The 21,959-nt window shown below is 49.7% G+C and overlaps 1 protein-coding gene across 2 annotated transcripts in view; it reads left to right on the top strand.

The window, feature by feature from the left end:
- Positions 1 to 21,959, top strand: part of MYH10 (myosin heavy chain 10) — a 133,889-nt gene that overhangs the window by 101,397 nt on the left and 10,533 nt on the right. For both annotated transcript variants that reach the window (XM_082861231.1, XM_082861232.1), the window contains exons 18-34: positions 1,066 to 1,135; positions 1,224 to 1,384; positions 2,387 to 2,495; positions 2,600 to 2,731; positions 3,599 to 3,805; positions 7,639 to 7,776; positions 8,871 to 8,994; positions 10,279 to 10,450; positions 11,524 to 11,736; positions 14,161 to 14,305; positions 14,888 to 15,094; positions 16,212 to 16,316; positions 17,505 to 17,657; positions 18,001 to 18,249; positions 18,532 to 18,744; positions 20,305 to 20,517; positions 21,596 to 21,757. In XM_082861231.1, coding sequence (XP_082717357.1) covers positions 1,066 to 1,135; positions 1,224 to 1,384; positions 2,387 to 2,495; positions 2,600 to 2,731; positions 3,599 to 3,805; positions 7,639 to 7,776; positions 8,871 to 8,994; positions 10,279 to 10,450; positions 11,524 to 11,736; positions 14,161 to 14,305; positions 14,888 to 15,094; positions 16,212 to 16,316; positions 17,505 to 17,657; positions 18,001 to 18,249; positions 18,532 to 18,744; positions 20,305 to 20,517; positions 21,596 to 21,757 — 2,773 coding nt within the window. The remainder of the gene's footprint in view (positions 1 to 1,065; positions 1,136 to 1,223; positions 1,385 to 2,386; positions 2,496 to 2,599; positions 2,732 to 3,598; positions 3,806 to 7,638; positions 7,777 to 8,870; positions 8,995 to 10,278; positions 10,451 to 11,523; positions 11,737 to 14,160; positions 14,306 to 14,887; positions 15,095 to 16,211; positions 16,317 to 17,504; positions 17,658 to 18,000; positions 18,250 to 18,531; positions 18,745 to 20,304; positions 20,518 to 21,595; positions 21,758 to 21,959) is intronic.

Genomic DNA, 21,959 nt, shown 5'->3' with positions numbered 1-21,959 from the left:
CGGGGCACGAACCCATGTCCCCTGCATCGGCAGGCAGACTCCCAACCACTGCGCCACCAGGGAAGCCCTTCACTTTTTATTTGATAGAAGAAAATGGAACATAACTAGCATCCAAAATACAAAGTTGGTTGAAGTAGCCAGGATTCATCTTTTAATACAGCCACTGTCTTTGTGCTAAAATTTATTTTCTTGGGTATAACACACATACAGTAAATGCACAGCCCTCAAGTGTGCAGGTCGGTGAACATATGTGCGCCCAGCCCAGTGCTGTTTTGAGTCACCCTGAGACTTCCTCCTGTGCTTTTTTTTTTTTTTTTAAATTTTAATTTATTTATTTTTGGCTGTGTTGGGTCTTCATTGCTGTGCGCAGGCTTCCTCTAGTTGCAGTGAGCGGGGACTACTCTTCGTTGCGGTGCGTGGGCTTCTTATCCCGGTGCCTTCTCTTGTTGCAGAGCACAGGCTCTAGGCGCGCAGGCTTCAGTAGTTGCAGCACACAGGCTTGGTAGTTGTGGCTCACAGGCTTAGTTGCTCCGCAGCATGTGGGATCTTCCCAGACCAGGGCTCAAACCCGTGTACCCTGCATTGGCAGGTGGATTCTCAACCACTGCGCCACCAGGGAAGTCCCCTTCCTCCTGTTCTAAACAGAGGCCCTCCAAGCATTGCTCTTACGCCTTCTCTGTTATCTAATAAATGCCTACAAGTTGACAGTGACTCAGCACGCAAAGAGCCAGATTCTGCTTGCATCTTAAGGATGTGGACATTTTGTGGGAGACAAAAAACAGAAAGTTTCTAAAATCATCATGCTTTTGATTCCTCTCCACCACAACTTCTTAAACATGGTCTCTGACTTGGGAGAAATGACTGCATTTTCATTTTGCTGCTGCTTTTAAGAAATAGAAACTAGATCTGCAGAAAACCTCAGATTATCAGCTGGTCATTTCTTTACTCTTCATTCGACATGATTGCCCATCATATCCTTGCCTCTTAGGGGAAGCAGACTCATAGTTAGTAGGTAAACATTTCCACAGATTTTTACAAAAGGCTTTTGGGCTGCTTTTCTTACAGATACGAGATCCTAACTCCAAATGCTATTCCTAAGGGCTTTATGGATGGCAAACAGGCTTGTGAGCGCATGGTAAGCTCTTCTGGATTTTTCTGGTTCGTGGGCTGTTGACACAATCTTTCCTGTAGCAAAAATAACAAACAGACTCTCTCTCTCTCAGATCCGGGCTTTAGAATTGGACCCAAACTTGTACAGGATTGGACAGAGCAAGATATTTTTCAGAGCTGGAGTTCTGGCACACTTAGAGGAAGAAAGAGATTTAAAAATTACCGATATCATTATCTTCTTTCAGGCTGTTTGCAGAGGTTACTTAGCCAGAAAGTAAGTGGGAAATCATGTATTAAATGCTTAGAGTGTGTGCTTGCGCTAATAAGCATGTGTTCTGTGCTAGAAATACGAGAGCGCGGGAGACTTGAGGTCCCTGTCCTGTGGGACCGAGAGCCAGGTAAGCAGATACACGTTCTAAATAAGGATACAAACAAGGGGCCAAGACAGACAATAAAGGGGTCCTGCTTCAGCGTGGGTCCTCGGGGAGGGCTTCTCTGAGCCCGTCTGTAAATGAGAGGTGTCAGCAAGAGGACCTGCAGGTCCAGTCCAGGAGGGAAGGAGGAGAAAGGGCACCTTAGAAAGAAAGAGGGATGTTTGTCCTGTGACACATCCAAAAAGGAAAGAGTATCTAATAGAGGATGGATGAGAAGCGCAGCAAAGGGAGGGGGAGAGCAGGGCCTTGTTCACACCCGCGTGCGCGCGGACACGTACGGACGTGTGTGTCTGGGGGTAGGTGGCAGGGGCCGTTTCCGGCAGCGTCTGTGAACAGAGTACCAGGTCCCGTGACAAGAGTTGAGGTGGGCGGAGCAGGCCCGCCATCCAGCAGGGACGTGGTTGTGTCCCCGATCCCCAGCCCAGCCCACAAAGAACATTCCCTCTAGGAAGTCTCCTGTGACAGCAGCTGTCAAAGCCAGTTCTCTCTTATTTGCTGTAGCCTGAACGTGTCCCCCAGATTCGTGCGCCAGAATCTCATCCCCAGTGGGATGGGGTTTGGGGTGATTAGTGCATGAAGGTGGAGCCCTCACGAATGGAATTAGTGTCCTCGTGAGTGAGACCCCACAGAGCTTCCTCGCCCTTCCCCCACGTGAGGCGACAGCAAGAAGAAGCTGTCAGTGAAGAAGTGGGTCCTCGGCAGACACGGAATCTGCCGGGGCCACGATCCTGGACTTCCCAGCCTCCAGAACTGTGAGGAATAAATGATTGTTGTTTACAAGCAAAACAAAACAAAAACAAAACCACAGTTTTCTTTAACTAGTTTTCCTGCCTCTTCTTCAGGGCCTTCGCCAAGAAGCAGCAGCAGCTGAGCGCCCTGAAGGTGCTGCAGCGCAACTGCGCCGCGTACCTGAAGCTGCGGCACTGGCAGTGGTGGCGCGTCTTCACCAAGGTGGGCGCCCGGCTCCCCCTGGGGTGGCACGCACGGGACCAAGAGAAGCCCAGGGGCGGGGAGGTGCAGGGTGCGACGGTCAGCGTTCAATGTCGTGAACGTAGGTGAAGCCGCTCCTACAAGTCACTCGCCAAGAGGAGGAACTCCAGGCCAAAGACGAAGAGCTGCTGAAGGTGAAAGAGAAGCAGACGAAGGTGGAAGGGGAGCTGGAGGAGATGGAGAGGAAGCACCAACAGGTACAGCTCACCAGTTCCCGCTCAGCCCTGGAAGAAGATGCGCGATCCCGCGGATAGGGACCCACCCAGTGAATTCCAAATAAACAGCATCTTACTTTATGTGTATTCATAGACGTTTGAGCATAGAGGTAGCAGATGTATTAGGCCAAGCATTGGGGTATATATAAACTGAAATCGGCTTGAGCTCTTGCATTTTTGCCTTTGTCACCCTTTGGACACCCAGATGATCAAGTTTGCTATCAGGGGTGCGTTTAACACCGGTGACACTTCTCCTGGTATTAGCACCTTCCTGTGACTGCTCACAAGGGACCTAGAAAAAAGTAAAAGGATGAGACAGTACAAGGCACCCCGCTGCCTGTTCTCCAGCCACAGTGGTCCTGAGTCCACATCCCGTTCTCAGGGAGCCGTGCTTCATGGACAAAGCAGAGACTCAGGAAATGTTTGTAGTTGACAGTGATAGGACTGATGTGTTCAGGGCCGAAAAGTTTTAACAGTAGAGGCCAGAATATCATTTGATACCAGGTGGCTTCAGTCACCATGAACTTCATAGCATTTGTATAATATTTCTCCTCCTATTCTTTGGTCCCTTTGTGAATTACCTTAATAGTAAGAAAGGGAATTCTTTCAAATAGCATGAATTTAATATGTATTATTCAGGATAACCTTTTTCGTTGTTTCTGTTGTCTCAAGTTTTCACCCAGCTTATTTTGCTAGAGCCGAAGATATATTTGAAAGTTTTGCGAGTGACGTTATATATTTTTAACTCCGGGTTTCTTGGGCGACCTGCACTGGCCACTGGAGTCCCAGTGACTGTCTCTTGTGCACAACCGGCCAGTCATAGCACCGGACGCTCTATTGTGATTGCAGCTGCTAGAAGAGAAGAATATCCTGGCAGAGCAACTACAAGCAGAGACTGAGCTCTTCGCTGAAGCAGAAGAGATGAGGGCAAGACTTGCCGCTAAGAAGCAGGAATTAGAAGAGATTCTCCATGACTTGGAGTCTAGGGTTGAAGAAGAAGAAGAAAGAAACCAAATCCTCCAAAATGAGAAGAAGAAAATGCAAGCACACATTCAGGTATCTGCGATAAGCTTCATTTAGGGTTATAGTTGGGGTTTTCCAAGTGGATCTGTTGAGTGAAGAGATGCTCTGGGTTTGGATTCTTGTGTCCATTGAGGAGCAACAGGAGCCTAAGTAATAAGCCGTTTCTCCCCACCCCCCCCCACCCCTTTAAAAGATCACTCGAAGCACACATATAATAGATTCCTCCAAACGCAGATTGGTTATTTTGAACAGGAATCGTTTTTACGTTCTGCTGTGGCATCTTAGAGGATGCGTCCCAGGGTCTGCGGGGACGGAGCTTGTTCGTTGTGTTCTCATTAATAATTCCACTGCTCACTCCATCCATTAGAGACACCTACGAGGTGGTGTGGTTCACAATAAATGCTCAGCGCTGACGCAGGAGGTGGCCAGGAATCAGAATAAAACACTTAGCCCTTCCTGCTGGTAGCTACTTTCTTGTTGAGATCCAGCTGTCCTCACACGAAGCGCGGTTCTCTCTGATTGAACACCCAGATGAGTGATGCAGACGACAGTGATTGTGCCTGTGCCCTGAGACACGTTCTCCGTGAATCCCACGCCAGCCTACCCAGTACGGCCTCGAGTGTCAGGGTGTCTGTATCTGCCCCCGCTGCTTCATGGGTCCAGCACCAAACTTCCTTTCTTCCAGATCTCTCCCTTAATTTTATCCCCACCACTTGGCTTATCTTCGCAAAGCACAGACATTTCAGACATTTCTCAGAACCGCAAAAGATATCATATTATTTCTTTGGCAAATACCCCATACAATAAATTGTCCAGGCCCTCTCCATTCTTCAACACAAACAGCTTTCCAGTATCCCATAATAGGTTGGCAAAATATCACGAAAGCTATAAAAAGTACACATTAATCCAGCAATTCTAGTTCTAGGACTGAAAGCATAAATCAGTGGAAGCCTACTAATTATCTAACAATAGGGGATTCTTAAACTACGGTAATAATATACAGTTATAAATTTAAAAGATGTCTATTTTTATGGGTATTTATAATACATTAGTAAGGGGAGTTGCAAAAGAGTATACACAGTAAGGTCAAAAAGTATATAACTTACAAACTGTATGATTTTTATAAGGGGACGTACAGAAGATCTAGAATAATAGTCACCAATAACAGTGAGTTCTGGTGGTATTATCAACAGTTTTGATTTTCTCTTTTTTTTTTAAACATTTTATTTTTATACTGGAGTATAGTTGATTAACAATGGTGTGATAGTTTCAGGTGTACAGCAAAGTGATTCAGTTATACATATACATGTGTCCTTTTTCAAATTCGTTTTCCATTTTGATCTTCTCTTTGTTTCAGAGCATGTGCTCATTTCAGTGATAATATTTTACTCACACAGGGTAAGGACACCCAGAGTCATCTCCAGTCTCCCCAACCTACTGTTTTACGCTCCACGTTTTAACAACTCCACATGAAATGCTTGCATTACTCTCTTTAGAAAACAAGCATTTCCTTGTAAGAACAGGGTTTTTTGTTGTTGTTGTTTGCCTGTTTTTTTTTTTCAGTACTTTCCATCTTCATAACCTTTACTCTAGACTCTTTCACTGGGTTTTTGCACTGTTATCTTAATATCTCCATTGTAAATTCAAACACATTGTAAAATATTTATGGTAATGTTATTATTAAATTTTTTTCCCCCTCTTATGGAATATCTGAGATTCTATATTAACTGCATGGCTCTTGGGAAAACCCAACCTTGTTGGTCTCTTGTCCTCCCCCCCCCGCCCACAAGTGAGGCTTTCAGGGATTTCTGATCTGTCTCCTTTTCTACTAGAGCTGTTTTTGGTTTTGGTTTTGTTTTCAATATTAATTCCCTGATTATAACACTATATTGTAGAATACCCAGAGAATATAAAATCGCACTTAGAAGTCTCCTCCCACCCATCATCCCATTAATCCCTATTATTTTTTGCATATATTTCTGAACAGATATATGTGGATTCATTTATTAATTGAATTACACTGGACCCACTGTTCTGTTCACTGCTTTTGTCACCTTAGGAGTGTGCAGTGCAGGGATGCAGTGGACAAAATCCAGACTCTGGGAAACTGTAGGACAAATGACCTGTGGGGTTCTTTTGGTTTTGGTTTTTGTTTTTGTTTTTGCGGTACGTGGGCCTCTCACTGTTGTGGCCTCTCCCGTTGCGGAGCACAGGCTCCGGATGCACAGGCTCAGCGGCCATGGCTCACGGGCCCAGCTGCTCCGCGGCATGTGGGATCCTCCCAGACCGGGGCACGAACCCGCGTCCCCTGCATCGGCAGGCGGACTCTCAACCACTGCACCACCAGGGAAGCCCTTTTGGTTTTTTTTTTTTTTAACAAATAAATGGTGAGAAAAAGGGAGGAGAAAGAAATTTAAGAGAACCTAGAGATTAAAGCAGTCTTAAGAGTCTTATCAATCACAGTGTGTGAACCTTATTTGGATTCCAGTTCAAACAAGTGTATTTTTAAATGGTCTTCATCTTTTAGAGATAGAGCCTGAAGGTTTACAGGTGAAATATGATGTCTGGGATTTGCTTCAAAATAACGCAGTGGAGGAGGGAGAAGCTGGGGGTTTAGAAGTGACCACTGACCATGAGCTGATGCTTGTTAAGCTTGGGCTGATGCATTTGTGTCAGAATCACCATGCTACTCTGTACTTATATGTGTGTTTGAAGTTTTTCACAAAAAAGGTTAATCTTGTGCAGAGGTTTCATTACAGAATCAACCGTGATAAATTATTTAGCCAAAATTACCCTTGAAAGTTTTTTTTTAACCTCTGTGTTTATGAGCTTTTATTATTAATTTTTTAAAATAAATTTATTTATTTATTTTTGGCTACGTTGGGCCTTTGTTGCTGTGCACGGACTTTCCCTAGTTGTGGCGAGCGGGGGCTACTCTTCATTGCAGTGCGCGGGCTTCTCTTTGCGGTGGCTTCTCTTGTTGCGGAGCCGGGCTCTAGGCGCGCAGGCTCAGTAGTTGTGGCGCACGGGCTTGGTTGCTCCGTGGCATGTGGGATCTTCCTGGACCAGGGCTTGAACCCATGTCCCCTGCATTGGCAGGTGGATTCTTAACCACTGTGCCACGAGGGAAGTCCCTTGAAACCTTCTTAAACTGGCCATATATTGATTTGTATGTACAACTCTGTTCTGTAATGCATATGTTTATTAGCTACGATAATGTAGGGTATGAAATAAAGAGAAGCATGTGATAGGAAAACCATGTGTAAACTCTGGAATCCCACCCAGTTTGGCGGTGCACTCATGTTGTGAACGGCACGGCACGCCTGACCTGAGACAGTCCATTCTCACCAACCTGTACTATTTCCATGGTTGTTTCTGAGTTGTCTTTCTCTTATGTGTTTGATGTAGTTGGACTATATTATTCAGTTTCCCTGTGTTACTACTATTCTAAAGTATGGATTTTAATAACTACATTATCCCATTTTACAAATGTACCCACTTTTAATCACCAAGACTTTTTTGAAGTATGTTCATAGTTCCTCAGTGTGATAAATAACACTTTGCTACAGGTCTTTTCAATATAAATCACATCTGTGCCTTTTCCTGAAACCGCTGGTTTAAAAGAAATGCTCTTTTTCAGAGCTGCTCCATTCTTCCATGTTGGCTTCTAGAAGGACTGACCCACTTTGTACTTAACCTATAGTGGACACAAGTGTCTGTTTCACATAATTACATTTTACATGTTTAAAAATAACCCTGCCATTTTGAAAATCAAACACTGGCCTTTCATTTTGACCTTGCTTGTTAGCATGTGTAGAATTTCGTAGAGAAAGTGGGGAGACTGACCGCATGTACTTCTCCCCAAGGACCTGGAGGAGCAGCTGGACGAGGAGGAGGGGGCCCGCCAGAAACTGCAGCTGGAGAAGGTGACGGCAGAGGCCAAGATCAAGAAGATGGAAGAGGAGATTCTGCTTCTCGAGGACCAAAATTCCAAATTTATCAAAGTAAGAGACTATTTCCATTTAAGAGCTGATTTTATTTTTATTTATTTATTTATTTATTTTTTTTTTTTTTTTTTTTGTGGTATGCGGGCCTCTCACTGTTGTGGCCTCTCCCGTTGCGGAGCACAGGCTCCGGACGCGCAGGCTCAGCGGCCATCGCTCACGGGCCCAGCCGCTCCGCGGCATGTGGGATCCTCCCAGACCGGGGCACGAACCCGTGTCCCCTGCATCGGCAGGCGGACCCTCAACCACTTGCGCCACCAGGGAAGCCCTATTTTTATTTTTTTAATAAATGTATTTTATTTATTTAGTTTTGGCTGCGTTGGGTCTTTGTTGCTGCACGCGGGCTTTCTCTAGTTGCAACGAGCAGGGGCTACTCTTCGTTGAGGTGCACAGGCTTCTCATCGCAGTGGCTTCCCTTGTTGCGGAGCACGGGCTCTAGGCCCGCGGGCTTCAGTAGTTGTGGCACGTGGGCTCAGCAGTTGTGGCTCACGGGCTCTAGAGCACAGGCTCAGCAGTTGCGGTGCACGGCCTTAGTTGCTCCGCAGCATGTGGGATCCTCCTGGACCAGGGCTCGAACCCGTGTCCCCTGCATTGGCAGGCAGATTCTTAACCACTGTGCCACCAGGGGAGTCCAAGAGCTGCTTTTAGAATATGGAAAATACTTGTGTCAATGCTCTCACTGAAAGTGGCTTGAAACAGGAAGTTCTCAAGATTTCAAGTTCATTTATTCAGTTTTCTAAGTCTCTACAGATTTATAGTCGGTATAGATTTCTAAAGACAGAAACTATTTAATTTTTTTAATCCACCAAACATCCTTTTAATCCCTGAGATGACTGAACGTGGACATTTTGTGCCCTTTGGACACTCACCGACGACTTGTTCCCATCTGGGCGGTAATACATTCAGCACCGGCTGCGGGACTGCAGGCCAGGCGGGCGGGCGAAGCTCTAGAGGGTCCTGAGCCTCCTTTTCCTGCCTTCTTGGAATATACGGTCTGCTGGGGGTGACAGTGCCAACGTTACTTGTTTTCTAAGTAATAACCAAACCCACTTGTCATTTTGAATGCCTTTTCTGAAGCCGTTTTTGCTATTCAGGAAAAGAAACTCATGGAAGATCGCATTGCTGAGTGTTCCTCTCAGCTGGCTGAAGAGGAAGAAAAGGCAAAAAACCTGGCCAAGATCAGGAATAAGCAAGAAGTGATGATCTCAGACTTAGAAGGTGAGTGTTGGAGGCTAGAGAAATTTAGGGCTAGGACATGTGAGCCTTTAGATTCTACTTAAATCAGAACATGCTGTGATAGGAAGTGTACATGGGGACCGCTCATCAGTTTGGGTTCAGCTATTAAAATAGCCCTCTTATATGGTGTCGTCATTTGCCTAGTCACCAGGTATTTAGTGTCATCAAACGGCACTAGATTATCTTTAAACTTTTAAAGTTAGGTCCTATAGTAAAGTAGATTGCCCTTTGGTGGACACAGTTGGGACGTAAATTAAGTTTGAGCTGTACAGGCCGTTAAATTTGTATGTGTTTAATCTAAATGCTGCGTCGAGGTGCCTAGGTTTCCCTTCACAAAGGGACAGCTGCTGACACAAAACCTGACAGGGACAGGAGACTCTGTGCACGGTAGCAGTGTCTCACTCTGATGGCCCAAGTCATGTCAACAAATGCTAGGATTTTTGCAAAATGGATCACTGCCTTCTGCAAAAGAAATAAGAAAAGAGGGTGGAAGTTGGAAAGACCCCAGAAAACCTTCCCTTTGACCCGCAGCTGGAGACTGGCATCGACAGAGGAGGAAGAACCTGGCTCTTAACACCCTGCTGTCGTGTGGTCGTTTATAACGGGGAGAAAATGAGTGGTTTCTAAAACAATATTTAGGGTTTATTTTGTTGTCCTCGTTGTTGTCAGCCTGAAATTCTTTCCGTAAACCATTCTTACCTGCAGGCGACTCTTCTGGGGAGGGTAGGTAGGCCTGTCCTTTTCTCACCTGACTGTTGGGCGGGTGAGGACAGCGTGTGAAGGGAAGCATCCCGGGCCCTAATTAAGGAATCACTGCAGGATTCAGAGGGCGGGCGGGAGAGATGCCCACACTCTGCCCTCTCGCCCTCAGGGCTCAGGAACTGCAGTCTGGGTTCAAACCAGGGATTCCCGGTGAAAGGGGAGCCGGGGGGACAGGAGTCACATGCCGCCCCGCCTCTGCCAAGCCCTCTGCGATCCCGGGCACAGCACGGGGTCCAGGTCACTTTGGCTCTGAGAGCGGGGGCCCGCTCCCTGTGGAAGGATATCCTTAGAATCCTCCCAGTTTCTTCCTGAAAATCCCACCCTCCTACTAATATATCTCGCCTTCGGTTTGATCTTAATGGGTTTCAGGTGATGGAGCGGTTGGCAGCGACGTGCTTTAGAACGCAACGGCTAATTTTCAACTTTAATCAGTTTACTTTTTAAATTTGTCCATATGGAGTGACATTCAGTGTGTTGAAGGGCTTCTTGTTTCTTGCCCTAAAGAGCGCTTAAAGAAGGAGGAGAAGACCCGCCAGGAACTGGAAAAGGCCAAAAGGAAACTGGACGGTGAGACCACAGACCTGCAGGACCAGATCGCCGAGCTCCAGGCGCAGATTGACGAGCTCAAGATCCAGGTGGCCAAGAAGGAGGAGGAGCTGCAGGGCGCCCTGGCCAGGTCTGCGCTAGGCATGTGGCTGGAGGGGGTCCCGACAGAGAGACCCCGGGACACCGACGTATGGCTTCCTCGTCATTGGGTGTGACACGGGCCTGGGAGACCAGGGAGCATGTGTGTTGGGGCAGCCAGAAAATCTCATCAATCCTTCTTGGTATTTACACTTAAAAATCACGAGTCATATCATGAAATCCTTGAAAATTCACACCTGAACCAACAGTTTTAACCATATCAAATGCTCTGGTTTCTGTACGTTACAGATTAATTTCAATATGATTTAGAAGTTTAGAGGAAATCGCTTTTCAGAAGTATTCCCCCCTCTTGTAGCACGATTTGCTACTCAGTCCTAAACCATTCAGTTACAGAATGTAAGTCATATATAGTAAATACATTTATGCTAATATTTCATTTCATTTCTTTAACCAGTAACTGTTTGGTTACATGGTCATAGGACTCGGTTTAATTTATAATTTATTACAATCAAGAAAATCTTATAACAGAAATTCTTCTCTGCCTCTGTCACTGTTAGTCTTTCTTCGGCCACTTACAGAGGTGAGGGCTGAGACCCAGAACTAAAATTCTCCACCTGCTCCCATGTGTCAGCTTCCCCTCCCTCATCTCAAACTTCCCACCCATCCCCGGTCAGAACATCCACCCACATTAAATCACACGTGAGCAAAAAGATGCACCAGAGGATAGAGGAGGCGTAGAGTGGAGGGTGTGAAGGTGGCGGGTCTGCTTCCACTTTGTTCCAAGAACTTCTCTGAATTTGCACATTTGCCGTGGGCTGGAACCAATCTGACGGACAAGACCGCTACCTTGAGCAGTGTTTTAACTAGAAGAACATTTGCTTGAGAGGGAATTTTTAAATATTATAATCATTAAAGTGAGATGGTCCTACCTTTTCACGGAGAACTTTATTAGCCCTTTGGACAGGACCCAGACTCCATCCTGATACCAGCTCTGGGCCTCCAAGCCGTGGGCCGTGGGCTGGGGGTGGTGTCTCAGGGTCTCCTTGTGGGAAGAGTCCCCAGGCGCCGGCTCTGAGCGCTTCCCGTGCCCGGGTGTCTCCGCAGGGGTGACGACGAGACACTGCACAAGAACAACGCGCTTAAAGTCGTGCGAGAGCTGCAAGCCCAGCTTGCTGAGCTGCAGGAAGACTTTGAATCCGAGAAGGCTTCGCGGAACAAGGCGGAAAAGCAGAAGAGGGACTTGAGTGAGGAGCTGGAAGCTCTGAAGACAGAGCTTGAGGACACGCTGGACACCACGGCAGCTCAGCAGGAACTGCGGTGAGTGGGGGCAGGGCAGAGATGCTCGTCCTCGGGGAGTGGGGTGTTTCCTGTATGCTGTCACTTCGAGCATCCTCTCTCCCTCCTGGAAACAGTGGCACGTGGAACAGTAACAAAATCTCGGTGGTTAGAAACCAACCGGCCTGTAGGTAGAAAGCACAGGGCGGGTGGATGCACCACAGCCAGGTGCACAGAGGGAGGTGTGATCAGAAAAGCCCCAGGTACGCACACGTGGCTGGAGGGAGAGTTACACCTGAACCAAGTAAGGGGGGTGCAGGGACCAGAGGGCTAGAGGGGACAGACACAGAAACAGGAGGAGATGGGGCTGTTTGGGCATCTGCTGGCTGCAGCAATTGGTCTGATGAACAGTGGTGAGGAAACAGACGAGGAGGAGGCCCGTGTCCACAAAGACAAAAGGACAGGTGAGTGCAGGTACCCAAGTAACAGATGGGCCAGCCGCCGAGCGTAGGCAAGAGGAAAGTGACGAGCGCAGCCAGACACGACTCACGGGAAGTCCCGGGAGAGCGCGCGCAACTAGCGGTGAGCAGGTGGGCTGCCTGAGGCCCCTGCTGGCCTCCTGACCGGCTCCTCCCTCCTCAAGACCCAAGCTGCCGGGCGCGTGAGGCCAGCCCAGGAATCCCCAGGCTGCCTTGGCGGGTAGACCTGGCTGCTTGCACACACACACACCCCCACACCCCTGCCACCTGTCCCAGGCTGTGCGTGGTGGGAAGGGGAGCCTGCCCCCGAGAAGGGGGCTAAGGGAAAGCCTGCAGCAAGGCGAGGGCAGTAGGGGTCATTTACAGAGGCAGGTGGGTAGGGGCGTGTGCCTGTCAGGTTCTGGGCCTGGAGAGAAGCCGTGCCGAGCCGTCAGGCTGAGGTCAGACGGGGGGTGTCCGGAGCGCTCAGTGCTGAAGAAGCGGAGGAGGTGAGCCTGATAACGGGCGTGCCAGGGACTTTGCCCGCTAACACGCAGGGCCTCAGGACAACGGGAGGGTGTGTCCCCGCAGAGCCACCCGAGCCCTCCCACCCGCCTCCACAGAGCAGCTCTGCTTTTAGCAGTTTTAAGTCCTGGCCTTGGCTTTAAAATACCTGCTTTTTAAATATCTGGAAACCACTGAACTGTGGGCTGGAACCCACAGTCTAATGATTAGACTTGGTTGAAATAGCCTTTCTCAGCTGAGCTTTCAACCACGGTAGAAAAAAAGGTTCTGCTCACTTCTTCCCTTCAACTCTTGTTTAAAAAAAAAAAAAAAGTACCAATGATACGCGCTTTTTTTTTTTTTTTTTGGCCACACTGCACGGCTTGCAGGATCTTAGTTCCCCAACCAGGGATCAAACCCACCCTCCTTGCATTGGAAGCACGGAGTCTTAACCAGTGGACCGCCAGGGAAGTCCAGTATGTGCATATTGGTTAAAACCGTGGATGTGCTCCAACACAGCACTCCCTGCTTCTGCTGGTGAAGGGGTCGGATGGCCTGCAGTTCCGACGCGTCAGGGGAAATGGTGTTGCTATCTGGTAGATGGGGGGTGAACTGAGGTAACCTCGATGGAGTCTGTCCTGTCGGGCTGATGCTTGGATGCCGGTGCCCCTCCCCCACCTCCAGCATCCATCCCTTCCTCTGCACGGAAGCTTGCAGAGGACAAGGCCAGACCCCCGCATGCCTTTCACCTCCAGTGAACGTGTGGCTGAGCCAGGCTGCGCCACCGTTACTCTGGTGGCTCCCTTTGTCTGGTGACCTGCCACCACGCAGCTAGCTGCCACCTGGGCCCCTTTTCTCTTTGCCGCAGCTGGTCGCAGCCCCTAGATTTCGCTTCCTTGTAGAGAGGAAAGTGCGCCCACACAGCAATCAGCATATACGTCACTGCTTTGGCCACGGGTTTTAGAGCAAGTTTGCCAGAGTTGTGCTGCAGAATGATGGGAACGTTACTGCTCTCTAAGCTCTCGGTGTTACGGCAGCTCTCGGCAGGAGTGGTATTTACCTTAACTGGTTTCAGTGTTAAGCTGTGCGCTTAAATCAAAGGTGGTGCTCAGCCCCCCTTTTGTCGGGGTGCAGTGTCCCGCCTGATGAGCCTTTACCAGCCCTTTTGGGGATTTACCCTCTTCCGGTTTTACTGAAATGCCTGCTGGCGCTGTGGCAGGCGTTTTGGCATCTTGTGTTAAGCAGTGCCTGGCCTGTGATACACCCAGGCTGCCCCGGACGTCCGAAGACCCTTAGGGACATTACACCGCGTCTCGACTGTAAGTCGCATGTGGAATGGGGGTCATGCTGGTTCTGGAAGGTTTCCCGCTACCACAGTAACAGACACGCCAGCCTCCTGGAATCCATGTCATGTTTCAAACAAAAGCAGAACTTTAAAAATGTGCATTTAATTTAGTCATTCAACTAATTCTGAGCTTCTTCCTCTAAAATTATGTTTCTCTAGCACCAAACGTGAACAAGAAGTGGCAGAGCTGAAGAAAGCTCTCGAGGAGGAAACGAAGAACCACGAGGCTCAGATCCAGGACATGAGGCAGAGACACGCGACCGCCCTGGAGGAGCTTTCGGAGCAGCTAGAGCAGGCGAAGAGGGTAGGGACACGTCGGTGGGCAGCGCGGGGGTCCAGGTGCTCCCGCAGCGGCCGCTCTCTGAGAGCACAGTGCTGGCCTGGGAGAGCCAGGCGCCCCCGATCTTATTTTTAAATCACATATTCCTCTCACTGATAGCCCTCTTCCTCCTGATGACTGAGCTCTAAAGCTTCAGCAGCTGCACGTCCTGCTCTCGCTCACCTGCTGCCCAGAAGCCGCCAGGCCCTTTGGGTGTCCCCGGTGCCCTGCCCCCTGCCCCTCCCGCCTCCAGTCTGTCTCAGGCACCGCACACATCGTTGCCCTTGCTTCATCGTTCCCGCCTCCGCCTCTCACATGCTGGCCCCCCGCGGTGCTGCCAGCGCCCCCCCATACTGTATCTGCTGCCCTGAGCGGGGTGTACAGGGGTGCCCCGCCCACAGAAGTCTTCACACTCCGAGAACAGCAGGTGTCTTCCTTCATTTATGCAACAGATGTCGACTGCAGGCTCACTCCGTGTCAGCACGGTTCTCCGGACACCAAAGCCGCGCCCTTTGCGTCCTCTGTTGTAGAACTGCGAGTGAAGTGCTCCTCCCTTCTCTCTCCTAGTTCAAGGCAAATCTGGAGAAGAATAAGCAGGGCCTGGAGACAGACAACAAGGAGCTGGCGTGCGAGGTGAAAGTGCTGCAGCAGGTCAAGGCCGAGTCTGAGCACAAGAGGAAGAAGCTGGACGCCCAGGTCCAGGAGCTCCACGCCAAGGTCTCGGAAGGAGACAGACTCAGGGTGGAACTGGCCGACAAAGCGAATAAGTTACAGGTAGGCCTGGAAAGCCTTTCCTGGACGTCGCCCCCAGTGTCTGGCGGGGTGGGGAGGGGACTGACATTGGGGGCGCCCGGGCTGCCTCAGGTCCGCGTTAGGCTCCTCGTGTCGCTCTCCCACTTGAAGCTCACAGCGCCCCCCGGGTGAGTCTGGTGGACGAGGACGTGAGAAGCTTGCCTGCCTCTGGGCTCTGCTGAGTCCACAGCCCTCCCCGCCCCGCTGCTGCCAAGACTGATGAAGTGGGGGGATCTCTGAAGGGCACTGCTAAAATGAGGAAAAACAAATGCCATCAGCTTGAGTTTCAAGTATAGAAACGTCCTCCGTGTGCCTTCCCTTTGCTCACGTGACTAGAGGACAGACTAGAACGAAGGGCAGCTCCTGTTCCTTTTGTCTACGACCCACTGTCCCCACAAAAGACACAGACGGTCTTACGCCATGGGGGTTTCTAGGGGGGGAGGTATTTTAGAGCTCTCGTTAATTAAACACGAAAAAGAAAAAAATGTTTTTACCACATTATTCATAAAATCTGACCATAAGAAATAGCTACATATTCATGATAAGTATATCATACCAGATTTTCTTTCAGCTGAAAAAGAACTGTGGGCTGTGACTCTTAGAATTTAAACTTACATGAATCTGTGTGATGAAGTTTTCAAGTTCTCTAAGAAAATGAATTACACTTGCGCCCCCACCCACCTCCCCCCAGTATAGGGATGGTGCATCTTCGTGTGAAAAAGGGTTAAAATAAAACACCGGCTGATCTTGAGCCTCCTCACATAGGACAGCAGCCACTCTTTCAGAGGATTTGGTATAATTTTTGTCTCTTGACGCTGAAAAACAAGATAGCAAGCCAGTTAGGAGAACGCCCTCCACGTGTGGGCTCTGCCGTCCTAAGCCTCGCTGTCCGGGTCGTGGGTGGAGGCTCTCTGCGGTGGCTGGCTCAGGGCCTGCTCACGGGGGCGGCAGATTCTCGGTGGTGAGCCCTCCTCAGCTGAGGCTGACCCCTCCTCCCCGCGATATGCTCGCTTGGTGTGCACTTAGGGTCCAGAACCCACCACTCTTTTCTCTCTGCCTGCTGCCGAAGTGAGTCATAACCTTTCACTCCTCCTTGCAGAATGAATTGGATAATGTCTCAACTCTTCTAGAAGAAGCAGAGAAAAAGGGTATTAAGTTTGCCAAGGACGCAGCTGGTCTTGAGTCTCAACTCCAGGACACACAGGTATTTCCCCTGGGGGTGGAGTGTTAATAGTAACTCTGCTGTTTCTGTAATCTGTAAATTGGTGAAACATGCTATTCCCAGAACTGCCCTCTTATCACCTCTTTCTGATTTTCTGCTCTACTTTTTTTTCTTTATATAAATTTATTTATTTTATTTACTTTGGGCCGAGGTGGGTTTTCGTTGCTGCATGCGGGGTTTCTCTAGTTGCGGCGAGCGGAGTCTACTCTTCGTTGCGGTGCACAGGCTTCTCATTGCGGTGGCTTCCCTTGTGGTGGAGCACAGGCTCTAGGCGCACGGGCTTCAGTAGTTGTCTCCCGGGCTCTAGAGTGCAGGCTCAGTAGTTGTGGCTTGCAGGCTCTAGAGCGCAGGCTCAGTAGTTGTGGTACATGGGCTTCATTGCTCCGCTGCATGTGGGATCTTCCCGGACCAGGGCTCAAACCCGTGTCCCCTGCATGGGCAGGCGGATTCTTAACCACTGCGCCACCAGGGAAGTCATTCTGCTCTACGTTTACTTTCAACCATCTTGCACCAAAACCAGCCCTGATGCTCAGGAACTCACCTCTGAGCTCATATCTAGAGCCTGCGGTTCCTGTGTCTGGCAGGCATGTGGGTGCCTGGTAGGCGGCTCTTGCCGTCTGGCCGGGCGCTGCCTGGGGTGCGGTTCACCGGGGTACGGTTCACCAGGCGGTGGTCCTGTTATACTTTCGTGCACTGCTGGCCGTTTTAAACATTTTCTCATGGTTTTCGTTCATTAACGCTGACCTGAGAGAAACAGGAAAGGATTCCAGGAGTGATAAAAGATGTGGGAGAGGGAAGCTCGCAGGTCCCTGGCCTGGGCCCCTGGGGGGGTGACGCTGCCATTGCTCGTGAACAAATTTGTTTTGGGTTTTTTGGCCACACTGCACGGCTCGCGGGATCTTGGTTCCCCGACCAGGGATTGAACCCACGCCCTCGGCAGTGAAAGCGCGGAGTCCTAGCCATTGGACTGCCAGAGAATTCCCTCGTGAACAACTTTAAAGCAATATTGTACTAAGGGCACTTGTTAAATGATCAGGTGTGTTTTAAAATCACTTGTTTGTTAATATCACTGGGTATTTCGCACACACTGAGACTGTTTTTTTTAACAGAGGCATTGTGGTTTGGGTGATTACCATAACCTAAGTACTGACCGTTTATAAAAATAAACAGGAGCTTCTTCAGGAAGAGACACGCCAAAAACTGAACCTGAGCAGTCGGATCCGGCAGCTGGAGGAGGAGAAGAACAGCCTCCAGGAGCAGCAGGAGGAGGAGGAAGAGGCCAGGAAGAACCTGGAAAAGCAGGTGCTGGCCCTGCAGGCCCAGGTGCGTGCATCCGCTCGGGACGCCGTGTGGCCTCAGTGTGTGTGTTTAGCAGCTGACGTCCCTGCCCTGCTGGGTGGTTTCAACTCCAGTTGGGACAGTTAATTGGGTCTTGCTGGGAGCAAGGTGAAGACCCTCGGACTGTGTCCACTATGTAAATTCCAATCCAGTCATCCTTTTATAGATGATTAGCGAAGACATTGATGGTCTAAGATCCATTTGCTCAGAGACGCATAGTATTGCTTGATATTATTTCTTCTGACAGAATACTGAAAACAAGTTTTATCTTTATTCCTCAAGTGTGACATCCAGTTGAGTTCTTTAATCGTGATCTTTTTTCCTTCAGTTGACAGATACCAAGAAGAAAGTAGATGACGACCTGGGGACAATTGAAAGTTTGGAAGAAGCCAAGAAGAAGCTCCTTAAAGACGTGGAAGCACTGAGCCAGCGCCTGGAGGAGAAGGCCCTGGCCTACGACAAGCTGGAGAAGACCAAGAACCGCCTGCAGCAGGAGCTTGATGACCTGCTGGTGGACCTGGACCACCAGCGCCAGATCGTCTCCAACTTGGAGAAGAAGCAGAAGAAGTTCGATCAGGTGGGTGCCCAGCGCTCCCCACCCCTGGGCTCCAGGGCCAGCGCCACACGTGTTTCCTCCTGGCAAAGCCCTCGCCTTTGTCATTTCGGCTTAAAATAATCCTTTCTTATTTAAGAGCAATATGTATTTATAGCAAAATTGGAAAAAGCAGACCAGCATAAAGAAGGAAACAGGAGAACACGCCTGATATTCTTAGCAATAATTCAGGCACGTAGCAAATGAGAGGAGTCTCTGTTGCTTTTGAAATCGATTTTTACTGTCTCCCAACGCCATCCCGTGTAGCTGTTAGCAGAAGAGAAGAACATCTCTGCCCGCTACGCGGAAGAGCGAGACCGGGCCGAAGCGGAGGCCAGAGAGAAGGAAACCAAAGCCCTGTCCCTGGCCCGTGCCCTTGAGGAGGCCCTGGAGGCCAAGGAAGAGTCTGAGCGGCAGAACAAGCAGCTGCGGGCAGACATGGAGGACCTGATGAGCTCCAAGGACGACGTGGGCAAGAACGTGAGTGTCCCGGGGACCGGTGCCTTCGGGGCAGGCAGGCGACTCTGGGGAGGCCCAGCCCTACAGCGGAGCGGGCCAGGAGTGTCTTGGCCTGTATGTAATTAGGGGGTTAAAGACTCCCAGGATGAGCCATCAGGTTTTCTGCAGTCTGTTCTCGGTTACCTGTGCCAAAGCCAGGCGGGGAGTTCTTGTCGCTTTCACAGGCCCTCCCCGCCCTAAGCTGCATCCCGACGGGCGTCCTTTAAATGAAGGGCTTCTCTGTTCCTGAGCCTCAGGTGTATCACACGCAAGTACCTGAAGTCCCCTCAGGTTGAGGGTCGTGGGATCTGTCTCCTGCACCGAGTGGGGAAGCTGGAGAGGAGCCGGGGGGACCCTCTTGTCCTCCCACTGCACACGCCTCCCCCAGGAGCTGCTGGGATTTTTATTTACCCTCCCCCCCTCCCCTAGTGTACGAGGTGTTGAGGACAGTGATGGGGACCCAGGCCTGGGGATCAGAACAGGTTCGGGGCTTGACTCTCCCCCAAGCTCCCATTTAACCTGCCTAAGCCTACGTCTCCTCTTCTGTCAAATGGACGTGATACTTGCCTGTTTCATGAAGCTGCTGCGGCTGTGCTCTGACAGGCATAAAGTCCTCTCTAAAGATAAAAGCTCATTTTCCTGGGACACGGACTCTCTGGCCACATCATAAGGGAGGAAGGACTGTCCTACCTTCCTGCTGAGTCTCCTACAGCCTGGGGACCAGCCCCGTGGACAAGAAGAGGCCTCCTAGAGTAGAAATGGCCAGGATTACGTAGTAAAATGTAGAGAGAGAATTCCACGACCGATTCCGTTTTCTTGTTCCACATTAGTTTTCTTTAGAACAATCGACAGTCCCACGTTCATTCCACAAGCGTTCCTTTGTGCCTGTGGAGTGCCAGACACTAAGAGACACAGGCCCTCCTCACGTCGTAAGGCCTCTCCTGCCCGCGTGAGAACTGACATGGCCGTGAACCCCAAAGGGACACATCATAATAGCACCTGCGCACGCCTGCCTAAGGATCGTCTCCAGGATCAGAGGGGACGTGAAGGGGGAGCACCCAGCACAGCGCTTGGCACCGAGAACTTAGTAAACGTGTGTGGTGGGGATCTTTGCGCAGAGAAAGGTCAAACCCCTTCTTCACTGCACCCTGCTTGGCAGGCCTCGCACACCTAGTACGTTAAGTCTCCACACGTGCATTTTCAATACAAATGACCTCTTCCACAGCAAGAGGGATGTACTGTGTTAGACACAGTGGCCAGTCAACAGGCGACTCCCCTGACACCACGCTCTTTTTATTGTTCATGGCTTTTAAAGGTCTCTCGGCTTCAAGGTTATGGGAGAGTAACTGATCGACTCTAGAGCACACGTGAATAAAGAAATCAGGCCTGTCATTCAGATGGCGCGTTCTGAAATGAGGACTAGTGTAGCTGCAGTGGGAGGGGAGGATGCATAGGGGGGTGGGGTGCCTATAAACAGCAACTGCTGTCCTTGCTTGTCCCTCCACCAAGGGTCATCCCCTCCCTGTGCTTCCTGTGGTCCAGGTTCATGAACTTGAAAAATCCAAACGGGCCCTAGAGCAGCAGGTGGAGGAAATGAGGACCCAGCTGGAAGAGCTGGAAGATGAGCTTCAGGCTACAGAAGACGCCAAGCTTCGCCTGGAGGTCAACATGCAGGCCATGAAGGCCCAGTTCGAGAGGGACTTGCAGACCAGAGATGAGCAGAACGAGGAAAAGAAGCGGCTACTCATTAAACAGGTAGGTCACGGAAGAGTGGCCCCCGGAACAGGAACTGGTTTGTTCTCAAAGCCCAGCTCTGGGTCAATATCTTATTCATTCACATTGGAACATATTAGCTGGAGGAAATTTATTTGGTCATTTGATAATTTTTTTTTGATAATTTTATTCTTTAAAATGTAATACAACTGGTTTTGATTTCCTATTTCTCAGATAATATCACTGCTACTTACAAGCCAGGATATCCATTGAAAAGCTCTTAGTGGAATCTCCAGGGACATGTAGTCAGGTTCAAGTTCTGTGAGTCTCATGAATATCGATAAAGGGAAGAATCAGTATGTACCTGACAAGGTGATTCAGAGTATTCCAAAGGTCAGATCACACGTCCTCATTAAGCCACTCTTTAAAGGGAAACCTCTAGGTATTTACATTTTTTTTAATTTTAAGAAGTTGCTTGGGCACTTATGATTTATACACTTTCCTGAGTGCATGTTAAACTTCTAATTTAAAAGTTTACTTTAAAAATTAATTGTGGATATTTTCTCAGCCCCTTGGAGTTCATGGTACCAAGTCTTGGATCTGAGATAGATTTAATTTTGCTTTGTTATTTGCAGTCCACTAATACTTATTTTATTAGTCATTTATTGCTAGATAACAACTTACCTCAAACTTAGTGACTTAAAACAACACGCATTAACTGAGTTTCTGTGGGTCAGGAATTCAGAATGGACTTAGCAGGGTGTGTCACCTGAAGGCCCGACGGGGGCTGGAGGGTCTGCATCCTGGCTGGCTTGCCCACGGGGTGCTGGCCCACCCGCAAGGTGCTGGCCCGAGAACTCTGCTCTGGGCACGTGGGCCAGTCTCGTTGCATCACCGAGACCGTGAGCTCTGCCTCCTTACGTGCCTTTGCTGTGGTCGGTGGAAATGGTTTGTACCAGTGGTGGTGGTTAAAGATCTCTCTGTACAAATTAACTGCTAATAACAGTCATAACTGCCCAGTGGCAGGCAGCACCTCTCCAGAGTAACCCGAGCCCTCACGTGCCGGTTCTCTGTGTGGGCACCTGCGTCTGACCAGACGTAACCCCATGCGGTCCATTAGGTGCGGGAGCTGGAGGCTGAGCTGGAGGATGAGCGGAAACAGCGGGCCCTTGCTGTGGCTTCAAAGAAGAAAATGGAAATAGACCTGAAGGACCTGGAAGCTCAAATCGAGGCTGCAAACAAAGCTAGGGATGAAGTGATCAAGCAGCTCCGCAAACTTCAGGTAAGTGCGGCCAGCCGTCAGTCCTTGGTGGTGGCAGGTGTCATCTGGCCCTACTTAGATCAAGCGCAACATGGCCCGGGAAGCTGGGGAGAAGGGCTCCGGGCAGCACCCAGCCTGCCGTCTTGCCCGCAGGCTCAGGGTTGCCAGGTCACCCCTGCAGAGAGCACAGTGCGGCCGTCAGCCTCGGCTGTGGGTTGGGGCC

The sequence above is a fragment of the Leucopleurus acutus genome, assembly GCF_964270905.1.
Source record: "Leucopleurus acutus genome assembly, chromosome: 19".
Classification (NCBI taxonomy): Eukaryota; Metazoa; Chordata; class Mammalia; order Artiodactyla; family Delphinidae; genus Leucopleurus; species Leucopleurus acutus.
This window is presented reverse-complemented; position numbering and strand designations above follow the sequence as displayed.